Source organism: Protopterus annectens, chromosome 8.part0 (genome assembly GCF_019279795.1).
Source record: "Protopterus annectens isolate FY-2018-M chromosome 8.part0, PAN1.0, whole genome shotgun sequence".
Lineage (NCBI taxonomy): Eukaryota > Metazoa > Chordata > Ceratodontiformes > Protopteridae > Protopterus > Protopterus annectens.
In genome coordinates this window covers 234,398,072-234,420,678 of record NC_056741.1, presented here as the reverse complement: position 1 = coordinate 234,420,678, position 22,607 = coordinate 234,398,072, and the positions used below count along the sequence as shown (strand labels likewise).

Below are 22,607 nucleotides of genomic sequence, written 5' to 3'. Positions count from 1 at the left end.
AAATCCTGTCCTCTCTAAAACCTCATTCTTAGTTACCTCTTTGTTCCTCATCACACCCCAACATTTGCTATCTACCTGAGGAAAAATTCTTTGGAGTCTGCCTGGGGTATAAAAGTATCTATGCAAACACTTCCATGCAAAGATCTTAAATCTTCTAGACTTTGTTGCATATTTGGAAGGCGTACATGTGTCCTCCCTATTGTTTCTTTGTGAATTGTACACTTAATCAGAAACATGGTATCTTCATATCTTCATCATCTGGGTCACAACCTAGACGTGAGGAACTCAGAATCCATGCTGGGGGAGCTGTTCCCAAGATGGATGGTTCAGAGGTCTGGGGATTTCTTCTATTATATGTGAACACACACATTTCTGAAAACCTACTACAATCAGATTCTACAGAAAGAGGTGTGGGTGTCAGTGGAGGGACACTGACTTAGAAGCTAATAAGGAGTGAGGTTTCCACCCTCCAAATAACCACCATCTGCTTCTGGAAGATAAATGGTCTTTCTAATTCATCCACAGTTGTATAAGAATATCTAAACTTACCCTTAAGTCCCATGATGACATATCTGTAAGAGCTAAATGGCGGATAGTCAACATGGCACATGGAAGCAGGCATCCAGTTAGGAGTACTCCTTCGCATAAACAGAGGTATGGAAAGCATGGTAGCAGGTATCTGAATTCTGCAGTTTGCTTCAGAAGGAGTAGACATGTGAAGATACAGTTATTAAAGACAGATCTTTCAAGTGCAAACACAGCATCTAACTGAGTGTGGCATCCTCAGGTCTCATTGGGACTGACTGAGTCACTATGGTCCCATGATGTTTCCCCACTACCTCTAAGTATATTAACATCTTCAGATTTTCCATTCTCCTTAATCATCTTTCTTTTTTTAGGAAATACCTTTAGTTTAAGGTCACTAGTCCAAAAGGCCTCCCATAGGGAGAGGTAGACACCCCTGTACTAGTAACGCAATCTTTTTTATTCTCCAAGAGGGCTCAATTCATTTTGGCTGGTGGACCAAAGTTGTTTTTATTATCTATGGCAGAATACTCTCCCTCAAGCAAAAATCACACTGCCTAAGTGATAATCCATAAGAGGAATCTGTCTTCCACAGACATACTTACTTGAAAAACTACTTTAGGTATAACTGCTAAAAAGTAGCAATTCAAAAAAAAATTCCATTATCTCAACAAATCAATTAAAATACTGCAAAATGCTGTAAATTGGGCAACTGTCATTCTCCAGAGGTTGCCTAGTTATAAACTGATAGACTTTCGCGTCATCACTTCTTGAGGTTAAAGAAAAAAAAAGAACCAAAGATGACGTGGCCTGTTCCACCTTTCAGATGCATGTTAGACTGCCATTCTTACAACAGAGGAGCTCAGCCAGAGCAGGGAGTTGGCAGAGCTCTGAAAGCAAGTCCAGGGGGGCAGATGCCCGTTTGCAGTTATTTCGTATAGGCAAGGATTTTATTTCAGCAGTGAACCCTAATACGAACATCTAGAAGAGTCCTAATCTTGGTTAGGATATTCTCTGGATACGGTTGACTTTTCAACCACAACTGCCTCATCTCAACACAAAGCTGCATTAGGTTTCAACAGTGACACATGACAGAAACATAATTCAGATAAAAGTTAAAGCTCTGAAGGCAGACACATAATGGAGTACAATGAGTTAGAACAATCAACAGTCAAAAGACCAAACTATTTAACAGCATAAGGTGTTAGCTTAAATGGCAAGTAAAACAGCTTTACTGTGATAGGAATACGAGATCAAAAACAATTTCATACTGACAAAATTACTGACGGATTCCAACAAGAAACAAATTCTGAAACTGTGGGTAGATCTTTTCCCATTGCATTTCCTAGCTACTTACGTACAGCAACTCTGACAGTGTTTTACTTCATAGTGTGTGTGTGTGTGTGTGTGTGTGTGGGGGGGGGGGGGTACTTCAAGATAACTGAATCTTGAACATAACATACATTTAGTAGAATCTTCCAGTTCTGCTCTTCTGGGAATCATAATTACGTTCCTTAGAATATCAATGGTAATGTGAGAGTACACAGGTATCATGTGGTCATTGGAAAGGTCAGAGGAGAAAAATAAGTCCTTAAACCTGCCTTGAAAATAACCTCCAATCAACCCCCGTAAGGCAAGAGTTGCAAAAGACTGAGGCTGATACCTGAGGGAGGGGGTGACATGGTTGAAGCAAACTCCAGACATGAAGAGAAGAAATGAAAAAAGCAACTAACAATAAACAAAATATTTACCTTTACCTTCAGAAATTGTTTTGGTTCTTCACTAGAAAGGTTGACCCAGACTCTGCTACACTTTGCTGTGAGGGAAAGGTTAGTTTGCTTTTTATTTTTTGTATGACTTTATTGCCTTTTTCTATTCTGAATACTGTGATTTGTTTTATTTATCTTGTGTTTTATTTGTATTCTGCTTTTAACTGCATATTAAAACTTGAAAAGAGACCACAGCTCTGTCTCTTGTGAGTCAGGCAGAAATTTTTTTCCCCACCCTCTCACCCGATCCTCCCACCCGGTTACTGTAGTGTTCTTAAACACCACTGTCTTTCTAGTCACCTTCCCTTATGTTAATTTGACCATATATCTCATTTCCTCTCTGTTATTACTAGTTTATGTGAGTAAGCACAAAATTATCATTTTGTGAAATCGCTCCCCTTCAACTATTTAAATTTATTGCACATCCTACTGTATTCCAGAATACAAAAGTGACCACCCCCTGTCAATCTATCTTGCCGTTTTAAAAATAGTGACTCTCCACTAAAACTTAACATTTTAGACAGGTAAAATGTAAGTTACCTACTTTCACATCTAACTCCTTAGTGCACACTGCAGTGTTTAGGATAAACCATTTCACTCAACTCTCCTTGTTAATAAGGAGACATTAATTGTAGGCACTAAACAGCCTACAATTGCAAAGTACCTTGCTAAGGTAAGGGAAAACAGCTCTTGTACTTTACAAAAAAAAAAGGGCACCAAACCAGGCATGTCCAAGGGTCAGCTTCTGGTGATTTCTCTTGCCCACCTGGTGAATCTGGGAATACTGGGGCAATGCAGTAATTGCCTCATGTACACTGATAAACCTCTCCCCCTACCACCCAACACTACAACCTATGAGAGAAGCACTTACATAGCCAAACTGGAAGTAAAGCTCTCTCCACCCAAGATTGTGCTAGACAGTCAAGAGGAGAAGGTTAACACCCGCACTACAACTCAAGCAACACATAGCCCTTCTAAACCCACACCACCAACACCCACACATAGCAACACTAAACTGACATATGTGGAGGCCCTTAAAAGTAACCTGCCCAAGCAGCAAGGACCTCCAAAGCTGAAACGCAAACAAACACCAATCACAACCAAAGTGTCACATAGCTCACAACACCAGTGTGCCACCCAACAACAGCCCCTAAGGCAGGACAATGTACCCAACACTTTAGTCATAGGAGACTCTATAGTCAGGCACACTGATGTCCCACTCACCAGGCTGAACAAGGAGAAAATTACATTCAGCTGCCTTTCAGGTGCCAGGATCGGCCACATAACGCATGCACTCAACTCACTCCACAACAAGTACAAATATGACTCTGTTATTGTCCATGTTGGAGTGAATGACTTGAGACGTACCTCCCTGGACTACATGAAGAGAGACATGGAAAAGCTCTTGGATCATGTGACCGAGGCAGGTATGACCCTAGCCCTGAGAAGCATCCTGCCTACGACCAGAATGATACCACAGCATAAGGACAAAATGATTAACTTCAACAATTGGCTAAGCTTCTGGTGTCATTCAAAGGGGATCCAGTATCTGTCTGCTTGGGACGACATGATCGACAGACCACAATGCTTTGCAAGAGATGGTCTGCACCTGTCACCCCTGGGTTTCAGGTTACTGGCTAAGGCTCTTGCCACCCCTATAGTGCCTTTTTTAGGCAAAGGACAAAACCACCACCGTAACAGGTACAAGCATGCAAAATCTGAAGGTAATGCTACTCAATGCTAGAAGTCTAAATCTCAAAATGCAGTCTGTCAAGGCACTCCTAAAAATGGAGAACATTGATATCTGTGTAGTAACTGAGACCTGGCTCAAGGCTTCAGAGAGCACCCCTGCAATACCAGGCTACAACTCTTACTACACTTTTCGGCCACCAAACCAGGACCGAAACACTAAAGATGGAGGAGTGTCCATATTCACCAAGGATATTCACAACACCAGGCTAGTTGCCCAACACAATGCGTCTGAAATTCTCCAGGTGCAGCTAACACTAGGTAAGACTGCAATCCAAATTGTAGCTTGCTACAAATCTCCCACCATGCCCCAAGATTCTCACTACACCTTTCTAAACATACTGGAAAATATTAAGATACAACCAAACACCCTAATACTGGGTGATTTCAACTACCCTGCCATTAACTGGGAAAACTACTCGTGTACCAACACCTATGCCCAACGGTTCTTGGAATTCATACATTCCAACGTCCTGGATCAAGTAATATTTAGTCCCACCAGGGGCTCCAATATCCTAAACCTGGTCATTATCAACATGGGAAATCGATGTTCCACACCTATGATCACCCCCTCATTGGTCAGGTCTGACCATAATGTAATCACCCTTGACATCCACATCACACCCCCACCCCCCAGTAAGGAAACCTCCATAAAAAACTTCTCCAAAGCCAACTTCATGCTACTCAAGTCAGAAGTGACAAACTTCATGACACCCATGCAGACGGGAACTGAAAGTTTGACTGCTGAATCCTACACTACGGCACTGTACGAGGACTCGTGCATGAATCGTACCATCCCCAACAGAACCAAGACACTCTCCTCCAAAAAAAGGAAGCCAATCTGGTGGTCCCCTTGCCATAAATAAAACTTTACAACAAAAGGAAGAAACTGTTGAAGAAAAGAGGAAAATCCCATGATGCAAAAAACTCCCGTACCAGCCTCAGTAAGAAGCTGAGATCCCTCATAAAATCCTCCAAAGCTAGTTGCGAAAATAAAATTACCAAAGATTCCAAAGAAAACCACAAGGCATTCTATAGCTATGTCAAGAATCTAAATGGCAATATTCAGATCTGCTCTGAGCTACAACAGAATGGCATTAAATATACTGATCCCAAGGATATTGCCAATATCCTGGCAGATCGATTCAGTGCAAACTTCAACCCCCTCTCAGCCCTAAAGGGCCCATCTCAATACCGAAAGATTACCAAATTCCGGTAATAACAGCCAAACAGGTAAAAAACGCACTCTCCAAAGCTAAGAATACAGCATCCATGGGACCAGAAGACATCCCAGGCTGTGTACTCAATGAACTACAAAATGAACTGGCACATCACCTAAGTGTCATGTTTAATCACAGCCTCACCTCAGGCTTCGTGCCCACTGAGTGGTGCACAGCTACAGTTATCCCACTCTACAAGGGAGGATCCACCTTGGATCCCGGGAACTACTGCCCCATAAGACTGATCTGCAAGGCCATGGAATGTATAATCATGGAACATATAAACAAAAGACATTGGCAACCTTCAAACACTGGACCCCACGCAGTTCGGGTTCGTGAAGGGCCGATCTTGTCTCCTGAACTGGACTGACTTCTTTGAATCAGTTTCCAGATCCGTGGACATGGGTAAACTGGTCCACACAGCCTATCTGGACCTCGCCAAGGCCTTCGACACCATCCCCCAACTCTGGAATCATAGATAAACTTACTAAGCTGGATATTAATCCCTACATCACTCGGGTTGCCAACTGGCTTACTGACAGAACCCACACTGTAAAAGTAGCCAATTCCAAATCCAGCTCCAAACAAGTGACAAGTGGAGTACTTCAGGGTTCAGTCTTGGGACCGCTCTTGTTTGGCATCTACTTCTCTAAAGTACAGGCCAACACTAAGGGACTCTGGCTAACAAAGTTTGCAGATGACTGCAAACTGGAAGCCATTACTGAACCCCCAGATGATGTGGATATTCTACAAAAGGGCCTTACAGAAGCAGATGCTTGGTGCCAGAGCCATGGGCTCAAGCTCAATGCCAAGAAATGTAAAGTTGTCCCCTTTGGGAAAAAACATGTACTCGTGAATTACCACATAGGAGGCAGTACACTAAATACCGAAAGTGTGATAAGAGACTTAGGGACACAGATGGACAGTGGTTCATAGGTTAGTACTAAGCTAACTGCCCTTGCGAGCCATTTTAAGCTTAGCCAATTATCCCTTGTGAGACCTCAAACCCTGCACCTTGTGTTTGTAAGGCAAACACCTTAACCATTAGGCCACCCTCCCAACCCTCAACCTTGGTCTCACCTTTGATAACCACATCACCACAACAGTCAGGAAATCCTTCTATGTGGCACACCTCATCATTATGGGCTTTTCATCCAGAAAAAAGGAGGTCATTGTTCCACTGTACTCATCCCTCATTAGACCCATTATAGAATACAAAGCCCCGTTTGGTATGTACCTCTCATGACATCTGCAACAACTGGAAAGGCCGCAGAAATACCAAACTAAAAGAATCACAGGCCTAAAGCAGATGCCCTATGCTGACTGTCTAAAAAAACTCCACCTATACTCTGTCGCATATCGTCTACTCAGAGGCGATCTCTGCTTAACATACAAGGCCATGTCAAACCCAGAGCTGTTGGAAATGCTACACTTAAAGAAATCCCAATCCCTCAGAGACACATGCTCCAGGGATCTAAACCTTGTCATCACAATGAACAAAACATGCTGGAGGGATAGGATCCTGACCCAGAGACTCCCCACACTCTGGAATAGACTGCCCATACATGTCAAGCAGAGCACCTCTTTGGCCCTCTTCAAAAGGAACCTTGATGATTGGATGAGAGATAGGAAATACACCCCGGGGATCACATCAGTCGCCCTGCTAGACAGGGGTCCAGGGAAGTAAATACTGTGGGAGGAAATAGCCAGGGAATTGTGATGGTTAGGCTTGCACTGGCCCTAGGGCCGATAGCCTAGTACCAACCTATGAACCTATACCTACACACAATTATCTCATACTAGAGAACTTAATTACTAGGATCAGTATACCATGATCTATATTACAGCAAGAGTTCATGAACATCCCTGACTCTAAAAACAGTGAATGACTTGAAGCACAATTACAGGTATTACAGAAACTGTTTAAAAAGATTAAGGATTTAAAAAACAGGAATAACAGTGACAACTTTCTCCCTCTCACCTCCTGTTTTTCATTCTCTGCTTGTAAAACGCCATTGTTCAGCTCACTCTGCAGCACTGCAATCTCTGCATTCAGCTCCTTAAGGCGTTCTTCATGTTGTGCTAACAGATCCTCCTTCTCTACCATCAGCTGCTCAACTGCCTTCTGGTGTTTCATTTCCAGCAGGTGGCACACTTCCTCCTAAAAAAATGGATAGGAAAGGTTAGTTAGGTTACCCATGCCATGAGCATCATTTAGCATAGCAAATAGCTACAGGGAAACTCTCTCTCTCTCTCTGTGTACATCTCATGGGCAAATCAGTGGAAATATCAAGCAGTACATGCAGGGATTGTATCTCTCTTCAAACATGCACTGATTACTGTCACTGCAAAAACGAGATGTTTGCGAGAATTTTCAGAATACAAGAAGAGACTGTGAATATGTTTCACGAGGTAGGTGCCTACTCAGAGCGTATCTGAAAAAAAAAAACAAGTGTACCACAATGAAACAAAAGAACAGTGTGACTATGTATTAGCATACTTAAAGGTATACATCTCATATAGTAGCACCTGTTTTCTTCTACTTATTTGCTTATTCATTCGTTCTCCAATAACCTCTTTTATCCATTTCAGTGTCACCAGGGAGTAGTAGCACTCAAAGGGTGAAATGCAGTGCAGTAATCCAGAATGGGGCATAACCCATTACAGGACAGATGTACCTACAGGTAATCAAGAACAGTAAACCACCTGTGGCATATCTTTAGACTGTGAAAGGAAGTAGAAGCACTCTATCCACATGGTTGGCTCAGAAAAAAAAAAAAATCCACCAACCACACAAGCCAAATAAAAAGGCATAGCGCTAGCGTAAAAACCTTTTATTCAATTTCGTCTCAACTGACTTCTTCATAACAAACAACTTAATTAAACTGGAGGGGCCACAGAAGTACCTCACGAAGAGGATCCTAGGCATTAAACACATGTCCTACACAGACAGACTCAAAAGACTCCACTATTCTGTCTCATATCGTCTACTTAGAGGCGATCTTTGTTTGACTTACAAAGCCATGTCTGACCCAGCTCTGTTAGAAATTCTACATCTAAAAAAACCCAATCTCTCCGCACCACATGCTTCAGAGAACTCACCCTCATTACTACAATCACTAGAACATGCTGGAGGGACAGGTTCCTCATCCAGAGACTGCCCATGCTCTGGAATAGACTTCCCATATATGTCAAGCAGAGCACCTCGCTGTCCCTCTTCAAGAGAAATCTTGATGAGTGGATGGGTAATAGAAAGTTCACCCCAGGGATCACTCAAATGGCTCTACTTAATAGAGGCACTGGGAACTAACGTCTGGCGGCACGATGCCAGGGCACTTCTATGGGCTAAGCGTGTAAAGGCTCCGGGGCCATTAGCCTAGTACACACCTATGAACAAACATCTAATATATATATATATATATATATATATATATATATAAATAAATAGTTCATTAAACAATTAACCGATTTCTCATTAACACATAAACCCTGTGGCAGCTAAAATTGGTGGCAGATACTTTCCCAGGCCTAAATGAGATCATCAACAAAATGTTTTTTAAAATGCCAAAGGCTGAAATTATTACACTAAGAATATGTTTTTGTTATAAGTGGCTACATATTCCTTTAAATATATGTATTTTTTAAAATATATATAGTTTTTAAGATAATTAATGGATAATCTGTTTAATTGTTAATGAGAAATTGGTTAATTGTTTAATGAACTATTTATTTTTATGTATACAGAGATGTTTGTTTAGTTAAGTTGTTTGTTCTGAAGAAGTCAGTTGAGACAAAAGTGAATAAAAAGTTTTTTACGCTAGTTCTATGCCTTTTTATTTGACTTATTTCGGCAGTTGGTGGATTTTATTTCCATTTTATTTGACAACCAAGTAGATATTGTGGTTAGAGTGTTGTGTTTTTTCCACTTCTTTGGGGTATTTTCTGGTTCCAAGTAGAAGCACCCATCGAAAAGCTACATAGGCACAAAACAGGGAGGACATGCAGACTATGTGGTTAGGCCACCCCAGCCGATAAGCAATTGGAGAGTCGCACACTTTGGGGAGACTATGCTAAATGCTGCAACAATGTGCCATCTCCTCTTCTATTTATCATAACATAGTTACAAACACACAAATTATACATATACGTGTATATATATATATATATATATATATATATATATATATATATATATATATATGTATATATATATATATGTATATATATATATATATATGTATATATATATATATATATATATATATATATATAGTTACACTTCATAATCTTGAATTACTGAAATCCTGAATTTCAGTAACCTGAGACCATATAAAGGCGAAAACCAGAATGTCAAAAGTGCATAAGAGCAAATTCGAATATCTCGAATCCGTGCTTATGCATTTCCGGTACATTGAGTGTACTGTTATGGTGCCTGCGATTCATAGATTTCATAGATTAGTACTAAGCTAACTGCCCTTGAGAGCCATTTAAAGCCTAGCCAATTATCCCTTGTGAGACTCAAACCTTGCACCTTGTGTTTGAAAGGCAAAACCCTTAACGATTAGGCCACCCTCCCAACCATAGATTGCAGGTGAGTGAGTGTTTGCATCTGTTTTTGTATGTTGTATGTGTGGGTAAAGGTAGGAAGGTGTAAGTGTGAGTGTTGGATTTGTTGTTGTTTGTGTATGCGTGATGTGTATTTGTGCGTGAATGAGTGGAGGATGGCGTGGTGTGAGTTTTTTTTTTTTATGTTATGTGCAACCTCAGAGTTGGTATATATTAGTAGGGTGTGTGTGTGGGGGGTGCAGGGGGGCTTGCCCCCCTGCTTATATGTAGTGTAGGGTTGTGTGGTTTGTGTGCTGTTGGTGGAATGGTGTGTGTGTTATGTGGTGTATGGTGTATATATGTTAGTGATTGTGTGATTCGGGATTGTAGATTTCGGTATTGTGAATGGTTCGACTTTATAGCCTTGGGTTGCTGAAATTCGGGATTTCAGTAATTCGAGATTATGAAGTGAAACCACATATATATATATATATATATATATATATATATATATATATATATACACATACACATATATATATATATATATACACACATACATACATATATATATATATATATATATATATGTGTGTGTGTGTGTATAGACACACACACACTACTGATGTATAATATATATTCTATGAGATAGCAGACATATTGATTTTTTTTAAATTAACTCTACATCAAGCAAGTCACAGTCTTGCATATCAAATAAAGTATTTTTGTTCATTTGAATGCAACTTTTTAACCTTTAGTACCATGATCAGTTTTCAAATTGTCAATATAACTGACCAGTTTCTTCGGTGGTCTTAACAAATAAGTATTTAACAGAACTATTCATTCATCTTGGACTTTTTTTTCTTCCTTTTGGGATACCACTGGTAATTAAGAACGTTTCTTAGAAATATTACTTGAAAAGTCTCTCTCTGTTACTACTGACTACCACAGTTTTCAGTCTCTCTCTCTCCCTCTCTAACAGTACTGTTAACAATTCTGGTTGTTCATCACCCCATGAACTTAGATGTATTTCTCTAAAATAAATTTTATTTATTTCTTTATTTGACATTTGATTACTGGGAAAGTCCGACTGGATAAAAGCCCATTTTCAGCAGAGGCCAGGTGAGAAAAGCTCCAATGAAGAACAATAATTTTACAGTCTTTAAAAATAATACAAAACAAACAGTTTAAATAATTATATCAAACTAGATATAAAATGAAAACATTGGTTACGAATAGATACAATTTATAAAACAATAATTTAACAGTTAGAGAAATTTTAGCCAGTTTATAGAGAAATTAAAGGTTAGTCAGTAAAATACAAACAGGAATTGCAATACGAAGTGAAAAAAAAAAGCAGACTAATGGTATATCTAGAGAGAAAGCCAGGGTAGAGAAATTGAGAGAATAAAGCAAGTGAAAAAGGGAGAGTAAGAAGATGTAAGGTATAAACAGGTATTTGTTCACATTTAGGGATATAGTTTATCCTGGTGCTGAGCAACAGCACAGACAGGTTTTGGCTAGGAAGTCTTTCAGAATGGTTTTGAAGGATGGGAGGATAAATGTCTGTGACTATTCATATGCAGCTTTCCATCTTCCCCATAAACTCACGACCTTGGTTTGGCTTGCTTGACCAACTTATTTAAGTTTCAGGAGAAGGACTTAACCGTGGCATTCTTCTCCTGATTCACGCTTGTAAATCAGGTGATCTTCTACGGTTACTATCATAATACTGTTTCTGTGTAATGATTTCTCTCCAGCACTTCCTTTACTCTGCACTGATTTCTAGGCATCAGTAATGTAGTTGGAGTATGTAATTTACTTTTCAAGCTTTCTCTCCCTAAACTGAGCTGGTGAGAGACTTGAGAGTATTTCTACATTGCATAATTGTGAGACAACAATCCTCATAGCATTTGCGACTGCTCTCTTATGAGACTTTTCAGAGTTTTTAAAAGTTCTTTCAGTGCAGCCTGGTTCATCACAATCAAATGCTTGTGACATGGTTGAATCCCTTCTTATGCACACATCTTCTGAATTCATTTTGCAGGTCACTATCAGGTAGGATTACATCAGCTATCCCCCCTGTCTCAAGTATAAATACCTCAATGAATACATCATACTCATATCTGTCAGTCTGTTTTAGGTGACTAAACAAGATACATAGGGTCGTAGGTGTATACTAGGGTAATGACCACTAGGGCCTTTATAAGCCTAGCCGTGCAGCCCAAATGTGACTCATATGTTTTATGTTTTAGACGTTTATATAGTGGATGATTTTTGGTTATGGCATGATTTATTGGCCGTTTCTGTCCATCAGAGACATAAGTGCCAGACTACAGGTGAAATTCCCATCCACTGATCCAAGTTACTCTTAAACAAGTTTAAAGAGAAACTTTAATTCACATGGATGAGAAGCCTATTCCAGAGAAGGGGAATTCTTTGAGATACATATCTGTTCTCCTCAACATGTCCTATTTATGTCACAAGCAAAATTTAGATTTTTGGATCTAGTAGTTCTGATGCTGTTCATCTTGTGATGTGCAAAAAGTTTATCAGAGCTGTGTCCAAGGATGCCTTGTATGCCCAGGCATTGGTCACCTCTCACTAGTGTATATGAGACAGAGTACGGAGATAGGACTGAGGAGATCCACATAGGACATTGTTTTTATTCCCTGTATTCTTTCTGTAAGGAACCTTTATGAACATTCCAGTTGCTGCATGTGTCTGGTCAGGTACATTTCGAAGGGGGCATGATACTCAATGATGAGTCTGTTGAGGGCCAAGTAAGGTGTTATTATAACTTCTGTAGACCTATATACAATGCCCTTACTTATTAAGATAAGCTGCATAGAATGATTTTCTGACTAGCTTGGACACATGTTGGTTGTAGGACAGATTACTATCTACATGAGTTCCCAGATCCTTGATTAGAGAATCAATTCTTAGGAGTGCTTTACTGATGATGTGGTTTCCCAGGGTGGCAGATTTCCCAAAAGGTATTATAATGCATTTCTTGGCACTGAGTTTTAAGCTGTGACTTTGACACCAGTCATTTGTGTTAGACCTTCCTGTAGGGTGTTTTTGTCTTGGGAGAATTCTATGACTACTTACAATTTGCTATCATTTGCAACCTTGGTCAGCCAGTGGCCTTTGACCTCTGAGAAGCAGATGCAAGAGAAGAGTGGAGTCAGCATGGAATCCTGTGGGACTTCATTGGTGACCAGCCTCTTTCTGGAGGTGATCTCACTGACCTTAACCTCCTGGGTCCTATCTGTGAGCTAGCTGGCTATCCAGTGGAGTAGAAAAAGAAGTTTATGCCTAGTTTGGTAAGTTTAACAATACCTGAGTGGGGCATTGTATCCAGCTCAAGGTAGGCAGTATGCACCGCTTTACCATCATCCATTGCCTTGGTGACCTTTTCAAAAACCTAGTTCAGTGGCCATAGCCTGGTGGATTTGTTTGAAATTAAACAAATCTCTGCTCACTCTCCTCCACAGACACACTGGCTGCTATTTTTCAGCATGTAGATAAAGTAAAGAGTGGGTTGCTATCATCTTAAAATATATCCACATTTAACAAGAAAAAATGCAGTAAAAACTACTTATTTGTACAACTGCATATAATTGCATATAAATATTGTAACTACATCTCTCTTCTTCTACTAAATATATATCTAATACATTCTAATGCAAGTACTCCTTACATGTACTAACTTCTTCTTTCGGCTTTTCCCAATTAGGGGTCTCCACAGCGGATAACCTGTCTGCTCATGATTGGCAGTGGAGTTTTTACAGTGTCGAGTTGCCAGCCCAACCTTCCACAGAAGGCACACACATGCACACACTCATGCCTAGGGCCAATTTAGAGTATCCAATCCACCTGCAGCATGTCTTTGGGATGTGGGAGGAAACCGGAGCAACCGGAGGAAACCCACGCAACCACAAGGAGGACATGCCAACTCCGCACAGAAGGCACCCCAGTCGAGGATCGAACCGGAGAACCTCTTGCTGTGAGGCGGACTGTTTACATGTACTAACAAGCTGCATAATTTATACTGTACTGTCTATACTGTTGGAGCTTACTATTGGGGGGAGGGGATGTAGGATTGGAGTTCAGTGAGCACACTGGTGGGTGTTATTTCCCTGGTGGGGACTGGGAAACCCATCTGGTGCTTGAAGAAGAAAGGGCAGGAGTACTTGCTGGCAATGCTTCTGTGGAACACAGGAGCAAACAGCAAGATCAGCCCATTACACATCTCCCTCCCTTGAGCACAAAGCATGTACAAGGGATGCAGGGACAGGCAGAAAACCATGAACCACCACTGATGACTGCCTAAATGAAGGCTTCTTCCGACTGACCCTCACCCTGGTGATGGTGAATGCATGAGACAATTGGCTGGGAGAGGAGGCTAATGATCAGCAGGCAGTAGGACCAGAAATGGGCATAAAAATCTCGACTTGCTTTTACAACAGTAACCATAATATTCATTCACTCTGGTTCTAACTGATTTTAATGCTGCCTAAGCTTTCTCACTGTTTTATTCCTTTTGGACATCTACTCCAAAAAGCTAGTAGCACTTTCCTGACAGCAAATTTTCACTAGTTTTAGTATTAGGATTTATGTAGAGAAGATGCTATCCTGACAAACTTCCTAAGCCTGTAAATACATTAACATTCATGCATTGCATCCTTGATGTATATCTGTACAGTCTTCAAGTTATCTTTTGCAATAAATTGACTATTGCAGTACACATGCACTTAATGTGTTCTTTGCTTTCACAATGTGAATTTGTTTTACCATACTTAGCTTTTCATAATCAAAATGACCAAAAGTATTAGGTGCAGCTCTAGATCCTTGACTGTGAATCAGTCAACAGGCCTGAAACCCTGCCTCAGTTCCATAATGGCGATTTCTTGTTGCACATAGTTTCTGGATGAGATGATATTTATTGTATCCTTCCGTTTTCAAGTCTTTGTTGGAGTACTCCTCTCTCCTACGTTTCTTCTCTGTCCTGTTGCCTATTTACATGTGGAAATCATTTTTTTACTGAATCACTTTTTCTCTCTACCATTCTTTCAACACTCTTCCCAGTGCTCCACACCCATCACTGGGTCTACCAGCCACTGACTACCCCCCCAGACTTCCTCCAAAAGTGCTGGGCTGGCATGGAGAGTTAGGGTGCCCTGGGGGTCTGGCCAACATCATTTGCTGGAGGGATCCTTTTTGACCTACCAAATTTATCCCCCTCCCTCAATGCGAAGTGGTACAGATGAATAGGGGGTGTGCAGCGGGAATGTGTGGCATTTTACCTCTCCCCAGCAGCAGTTCAGCCATCTCCCTGTTCCATCCCCTGTAAGACTACTCCTTCCAAGCATGACATTCCCCACTCTCCAGCAGGAATCATCACAGGAGAAACCTAAAGAATGCCCACTCTCTACTTGAGAAGGTAACATGCATTTCCTCCCTGCCACATTGTCAGTTGACCAAGCCACTAATCAAACCCAGGTTACCTGGGCTACAGTCGGGGCTTCATCCTTCTATGCCACCAGCGCTGCTAGATATGGCAATTATTCCCATCAAACAATGACATCTGACAATTACACACCTCCCCACGCTGCTTGTTGGTGCAATATCTCATTGAGGTATTGTCTGCGAGGATATAAATTCTAAGAGCTTTGCAAAGTGTAATTATCTCCAGCATAATAACATGTAATCCTAACAAACTACGGTTTTATCAGTGAAAAATTTGATGCCTATGGCAGAAAGGATTTACTGTTCCTTTAACTTCTGGAGATTGTGTCCTTCACATTAGGACCAACGAGTGTGGATCCATCACAGGTGGCATTCACAAAGGAAGTCTTAAAATGTTCCGTCAAGTCACACACCTTCATCTAAGTATGTCTTCCAATGGATATGCTTGCCCCAGCTGCTTTAGAAACAGTCTCCATGGGACTGGAGATAAGGCAAATAAAGATACTGGACAAAGATTGGAGGGTGGCCAGCTGCACATCATTGGACTTCCTTTGATCCATAGCGAAGGTCCCTGGGAGAAATTTGAAGATTTCTTTGGCCAAATCTATCTGAAATTGTGGAAAATGTGCCAAAATAGTTGAAAGTTCTCACAGAGAAAGTAGATGAGATGTAGACTCACTTCCCAAATCTGTCCAGAGCCAGAAACTCCCTGTTTGGTGGATAGACAGAGGAACTTTCTTCTACTAGTTTCTTCTTGGTAGCTGCTGCCACCAGTAAAGAATCTACGTCTGGGCCTTTGCTCCAATGGGGGTGGTCTTTAGGATTGACAAAGAAGGTATAGTTGTGAACGCTTACCATAAATGTAGATGTTCGAGTGTATTCACTGTTGCAGTCATCGCCTGTGGGTTATCCCTGCTGTGGTAGCCCTCGGCCGGCCCGAATACCTGAGTCCATGTTTTTCTGCGTTGGCTGCTGTCAGTTGCTGTCTGACATCAGGTCATCAGTCCTATAAAGGAAGGCAGCCAATGCCATTACATCAGTTTTTCTTGCCGTAACCAGTCAAAGCCCCCAGTAAATATGGTAAAGTGGTTCTGGTAGCTAAAAGCCACCGTTAGCAACTTATGTCTCCCTACAGAAAGAAGATATAAGGGGAAGGAGGGTGGGAAACCAGGACTGCAACAGTGAACACACTTGAACATCTACATTTATGGTAAGTGTACACAACTGTACTATGTTCTTCGTGCTTCACCGTTGCAGTCATCACCTGTTGGAGGATTCCCAAAGCTGAGGAAAGGGGGTGGTAGGAGTAGCAAGAGACCTAGGAATGGCTCAGCATGCACTGCAGAGGCAAACCATGCCCTAGCCTTAGAAAATAAAGGTAGGTGGTAATGCTTGATAAAGGTATGGACAGAAGTCCAGGTGGCAGCTTCCAGGATGTCCCTGGTGGGAACTCCTCTGAGGAATGCTGTGGAAGTAGAGGCTGCCCTAGTGGAATGGGTTTGAACAGACTTGGGGGGGTTTCCCATGCAATCTGAAGTAGAAATGGATACAGTGCGATATCCATTTGGAAATGGTTTGTTTGGAAATGGGCTTTCCCTCTGCTCCTGGGGCAAAGCTGACAAGTAGTTGGTCTGTTTTCCTGAAGGGTTTAGTAAGGTCCAGATAGTATCTGAGCTGTCTGTGCATGTTGAGTGAGTGCAGAATTCTTTCCCCCTTGTTTTGAGGGTTAGGAAAGAAGGTGGGTAGATGTATGGCCTGGTTGAGAGTTACATTAGATACCACCTTGGGCATAAAGGAGGGATTAGCCCTCAGGGAGACCCTGTCTACATGGAAGATGATGAAGGGCTCAATGGCCATCAGTGCCTGAAGCTCTGAAACCCTTCTGGCTGAGGTGATAGTAATAAGGAAAGCAGTCTTCCAGGAGAGGTATCTTAGTTCTGCTGAAGCAGCAGGTTCAAAGGGTGGTAAAGTAAGTTTTTCCAAAACATAATTCAGGTCCCAGGCTTGAGTGGGTGGGCTACTGGGAGGTACGATATTAGAAGCCCCTCTGAGGAATTGTTTAATCAAAGGATGGGAGAACAGGGGCTGTTCTGTATCAAAATGAGCTGAAATGGCTGAGGCGTGGATTTTTACAGTGGAAAAGAAGAGGTCACTATATTAAGTAGTTCCGCTAGGTAGTCCAAGATAAGAGGGATGAAAGGTTGTGAAGTACTGCCCCCTCTGGACTGGCTCCATGAGCAGAATGTTTTCCATTTTCCTGTGTAAGATTTTCTGATGCTGGGCTTTCTGGCCTCTATGATAATGTCTAGGACCTGTTTGCTTAACAGGGGCCCCTTGTTTGCCTTGAGAGTATTAGCCATACTGATATTTTGAGAGTCTGTAAATCTGGGTGCAGCATCCCCCCCATCTGACTTAAGAGGTTTGAGATGAGGGGAAGCTGCCTGGGAGGCTGTACGGTCAGGTCACGCAGTAAGGGGCACCAATGTTGTCTGGAACAGTCTGGAGCAATTAGGATGGTCTTTGGTCTCTCCTCCCTTATTTTGACCAGTACCTTGGGAATAAGAGGCAGAATAGGGAATGCATACACAAAGAGGGTGCTCCAGGGGAATGTCAAGGCATCCACCTTCCACGCTAGGTGGTGGTACTCCCTGGTACAGAATTTTTTCAGCAGATGGTTGAGATGAGCAGCAAAGAGATCCACCTCTGGGGTCCCCCGCGCCTGAGTGATTTGTAAAAATATTTGTCTATAGAGCTGCCATTCGTGGGAGGGTCCAGTAAGTTTCTGCTTAAGTGGTCTGCCAGGGTGTTGTTGATCCCTGGCAGGTATTGGGCTATTAGGTGCAGTCCCATGGAAGAGGCTGTCAGTCAGAGGTTCATGGGTAGCCTGCATAGAGGGTAAGATTGGGTCCCTCCCTGTCTGCTGATGTACCACATTACTGTGGTATTGTCTGTTTTGATTAGGAGAACCCCTGGCTTGAGATGGGGTTTGAAGGATGTCAGATCCTGTTGCACTGCTATCATTTCCTTCTGGTTGATGTGTAAGGGAAGGTGCTAGGCAACTTAAAGAACTTGGGTCACCTGCCTTCTAGGTGAGTGCCCCAAGCTATGTCTAAGGCGTCAGTGGTAATGGTCTGCCCGGTTGGGCAGAGAATGAAGGGAAGACCTTGTTCTTGGCACAGGCCCCCACCCACTAGAGAAACTCGGCCTTATACAGGGGATCAGAGGGAGAGAGGTCTCTAGAGGCTGAGAGTGCTGACACCAAAGGTTCTTTAGATACCACTGAAGTTTTCCCATGTGAAGCCTGGTCAGAGGAATTAGAAGGCTGCAAGATGCCATGTACCCCAAGGCTTGCAAGAAGTTCCTTGCAGTGAGGTGACTTCTGGAATACAGCTGGGTAAAGTAGAGAGGCAGGAAGCTCTGCTTTTCTGGGGATAAAAAGGCCATTTGGGATGCTGTGTCCAGCAGTGCTCCTAAGAAAATGATCTTCCTGGAGGGTATTTGCTTTGATTTCCTCTTGTTGATGGTGAACCCTACAGAAGTTAGAAGGGTTTTGACAAAGAGGCGGTCCTGGAGCAGCTGTTCTTTGCACTTCGCCTGAATGAGGCAGTCGTCCAAATAAGGGTAAATCTGTATATTTCTCTTTCTGCAAAATGCTATGGCTGGGGCTAAGCATTTGGTGAATACCCTGGTAGCAGTAGATAAGCCAAAGGGTAGCGCAGAGAACTGAAAGTGTTGTAAGCCTGCTCTGAAGTGCAGGAATTTCCTGCCGGATTCCTTTATGGGGATGTGGAGGTAGGCATCTTTTAGGTCTAGGGTCACTAACCAGGCATTTTTTGTCAGCATAGGCAGCAGCTGCTGCAAAGTTAGCTTTTTGAATTTGGGGACCATCAGGGAGGTGTTCAAAATGGAAAGATCCAGGATGGGGTGCCAAGTGCCCTCTTTTCTGGGAACAAGGAATAGTCTGGAATAAAATCCTTTGCCTGTTGGATCTGAGGGGACAGGTTCTACTGCCCCCTGTGATATGAGAGTTTGGACTTGTTTCAATGCCTCTGCCCACTGATTTGGAGGTATGTCTGGGTACCCTCTTGGAAATAGGAGTTCGTTGAAAGAGAATTTGTATCCCTGAAAATTTATCTTTAAGACCCAGTGGTCCTTTGTAACAGACAGCCAATTTTCTTTGCAGCGGGAGAGCCTTCCTCCTAGCTTTTGGTGAGTGACAGAAGGGCAGAGGGAGTCACTGAGAGCTTTTGCCATAGAGGAATGGCTTAGAACTCCCTGTCTTTGGGGTGGAAGTGTTCCACTGTTTGGTTCTATGCTGTCCCTGGGATAGAGGCCTGTCCCTGCGGGATTTACTTTCCCCCTGTCTGCTAGGTGCAGGAAAGGACCAATGCTTAGAGGGAAAATTCCAGCTGAACCTCGGAGGTTGTACCCAAAAGAAATCTTTAACTGTTTGCATAGATTTTGCTTTGTCTTCCATCTTTTTAAGCACCTCTTCTGCTTTTACTCCAAACAAGCGGTCCTTATCCAAGGGTGCAACAATTAATTTAGACTTGACATGATCAGGGAGAGGTTGTTCCTTCAACCACGCATGTCTCCTAATGACAGATCCTGACACTGCTGCCCTACTTGAGGCTTCTAGGGCATCATATCCACAGTGTTATGAGTGCTTGGCCACTTGACAAGGAGAGTGCAGTAAATCTGCTAACTCTTTTTAATTGGCACAGTCAGGAAAGGTTGAAATCCTTTGCTTTAATAGTTCCAAAGTGTGTTGTTGATATTTTAACATATGGAACTGACAGCTGAGTGCTCTGATAGCTAAGGTTGCAGAGGTGTATACTTTTTTACCCCATCTGTCCAGAGGTCTGGAATCCCTGTCGGAAGGAATAGGATTCTTAGCAGAACTAGCTTTAGCTCCTTTAGATCCCTGTGTAATGACCTCCGGGTCTGCAGCAGGATTTCTGTATAGGTATTTGTGAGAATCAGGTACCCTGTAATACTTGTCAGGTTTGCTGGGAGCAGGAGGAAGAGCGTCAGGGGCTAAGCTGAATTCATGGAAAACATCATCCACCACCTCTAAGATAGGGGGAGATGGCTAAGTGTTTGTGCTGGGGCAGGTCTAGAAACTCTGTTAGTGTTTTCTTAGACATGAGGGAAGTCCCGGGATTCCCAGTGAAAATGTTCCCTGAGGGTGTGAAGGGTTTCCGAAAAGGAAAGGTCTTCTGATGGGGAGGCAGAAGGAATGGATTCCCCTGCATCTGAATCATCATAAGCAGTCAGAAGTTGTTGTTCCTCTTCAAAATCTGAATAATCAGATTTGTCTGAATCCTGTTCTGTCAGTATTTCAGGAGAAGGGTGTCTTTTCCTTTTATAAGTTGTGGGCTGAATGCCCCTGATAAGTGATATAAGATCCTCTGCCATTTTAAGCATTTGGGCTTGGGGAGGTGGAGCAGGAGTAAAAAGGTGACTAGAGTTAGATTTTCTAGGAGTGGTCTGGCTTCTAGGCCTAAGAGTATCCATCAGTCTGAGAGAAATGGTAGTCGGATGAGAAGATGTCGTTTTTTGTTTAGATCCGGTACAGCGAAAGGCCTCCTCAGAAGCCGGTGTCTGCATTGTGGCTCTGGACCCAACCAAGGCAGAAACAACCAAAGGCTCAGAAGATGAAGAATATTTCTGCAGCATACTGGACTCCGAAAGGGTCTCGGTAGAGGCCTGCATAGATATCGTATTGGGCATCAGAAGCTGTGAAAGCGCCTCAGTGAATTCCGGAGAACTGACGACCTGCTTAGCGGTAGAGTTGTTGGAAGGCTTAGCCTTGTGTGGTCTGTCTCTATCTGTATCTCTACGTTTTTTCAGAATGTCCAGATTGTTGGCCGATGGATGCCATTTCGGAATGCGAAGATGGATGACGAAAATACTTGTCTACAGTAAGAAATCTACAATGAAAGGTTCTCGTGTTAAACAGGGCACAGAACTGGCAAAGAGGGAAGTCGTGGTCTGAGCCTAAACAAGTGACGCAGTATGAATGGAAGTCTTGGTGTGGGATCTCCTTTCCACAAGTGAGACAATTGTTAACTTTTCGGACATCGGTTAGTGCAAGAAAAAAGGATCCCCATCGTGGTACTTAGCTTTAGACGTTTTTAGCTGAAATTCAAACTCTGGTAGCAACCGACCGGCACACTTGTGAACTACTTCTTCTACGGGCTCCACAGCAAGAAAGACTGATGTAATGGCATCGGTTGCCTTCCTTTATAGCACTGATGACCTGACGTCAGACAGCAAGCGACAGCAGCCGATGCAGAAAAACACTGACTCTGGTATTTGGGCCGGCTGAGGGCTACCACATCAGTGATAACCCACAGGTGACTGCAACAGTGAAACACGAAAAACATCTTATCTGGTTTCTTGGGATGGGTTCAGCTGTGTCCGACTCCTTCCAAGCCCATGTGGAGATCAGGTCCATCATCTCATCTGTGGTCAGGACTACCCAAGATATAGACAGGCCAGAACCAAAAGCCTCAATGAAGACTGACTCTTCTGGAGAAAGTGGCTGGGAAGACCATCCCTCTTTCTGTTTAAGCAGTTTAAGGATTTCTCCAAATGAAACTTTCTTAAGGGGAGATCTAGGGGAACTTTTTCCTTCATCAAAGTCAGTATCAGTGGTGACAGATTGCTGAGGAGAATCAAAATACCTCCTTTTACAAGTGTGCTTCTTGTGTACCTTCTCAGAAGAATACTCTTGTGAGGACTCAGAAGCTGAAGTGGTTTCCTCTACAGGAGCCAGTGCGAGACGTTTGGCCACTAGCTGTCCCAACAGAACAAGAAGAGTAGGGTCTGGACACTGGTAGATTTTGGGGGAAGGACAGATCCAAACTGAAGGGGATAGCCTTCTACCTGGAATGAGAGAGTACTCTTTTGAAAGCTGAACTCAATATGGATCCAGAGAGCCAAGCCATAGGAGTTGAAACTCCCAAGGAAGTCTTGACCAGAGATACCATATGACTATGGTCAGAGGCTGATGGAGTAGAACTATTTAATGCCAAAGAGGGTGGAATGGCTCCCAAGATCTCTGATCCAAACTTACCCTGTCGGAGTAGATGCCAACCATTCAGCTTAGATATTCTGAAGGCTCCAAAGAAGTAGGACCTGACCAAATCCGAGAACTTATTTGCATTGAAGAACTAAGCCTACGCTCTGATGCTGACTTGAGCAGGATGGAAGTCAGATCCAAGGACCCATTTTGAAAGGACTGATTGGAGAAGTGACTACTGAATGTGGTAAAGGAGCAGTTCCCTTGGCTTCAATGGAGGCTGGAGCCGGAGGACCACAA

At 42.6% G+C, this 22,607-nt stretch overlaps 1 protein-coding gene across 1 annotated transcript in view; it reads right to left on the bottom strand.

Annotated features, from left to right (window-relative positions):
• LOC122808201 (rootletin-like) overlaps positions 1–22,607 on the bottom strand; it is a 546,256-nt gene that overhangs the window by 40,366 nt on the left and 483,283 nt on the right. The window contains exon 10 of the mRNA XM_044079170.1: positions 7,245–7,424. Coding sequence (XP_043935105.1) covers positions 7,245–7,424 — 180 coding nt within the window. The remainder of the gene's footprint in view (positions 1–7,244; positions 7,425–22,607) is intronic.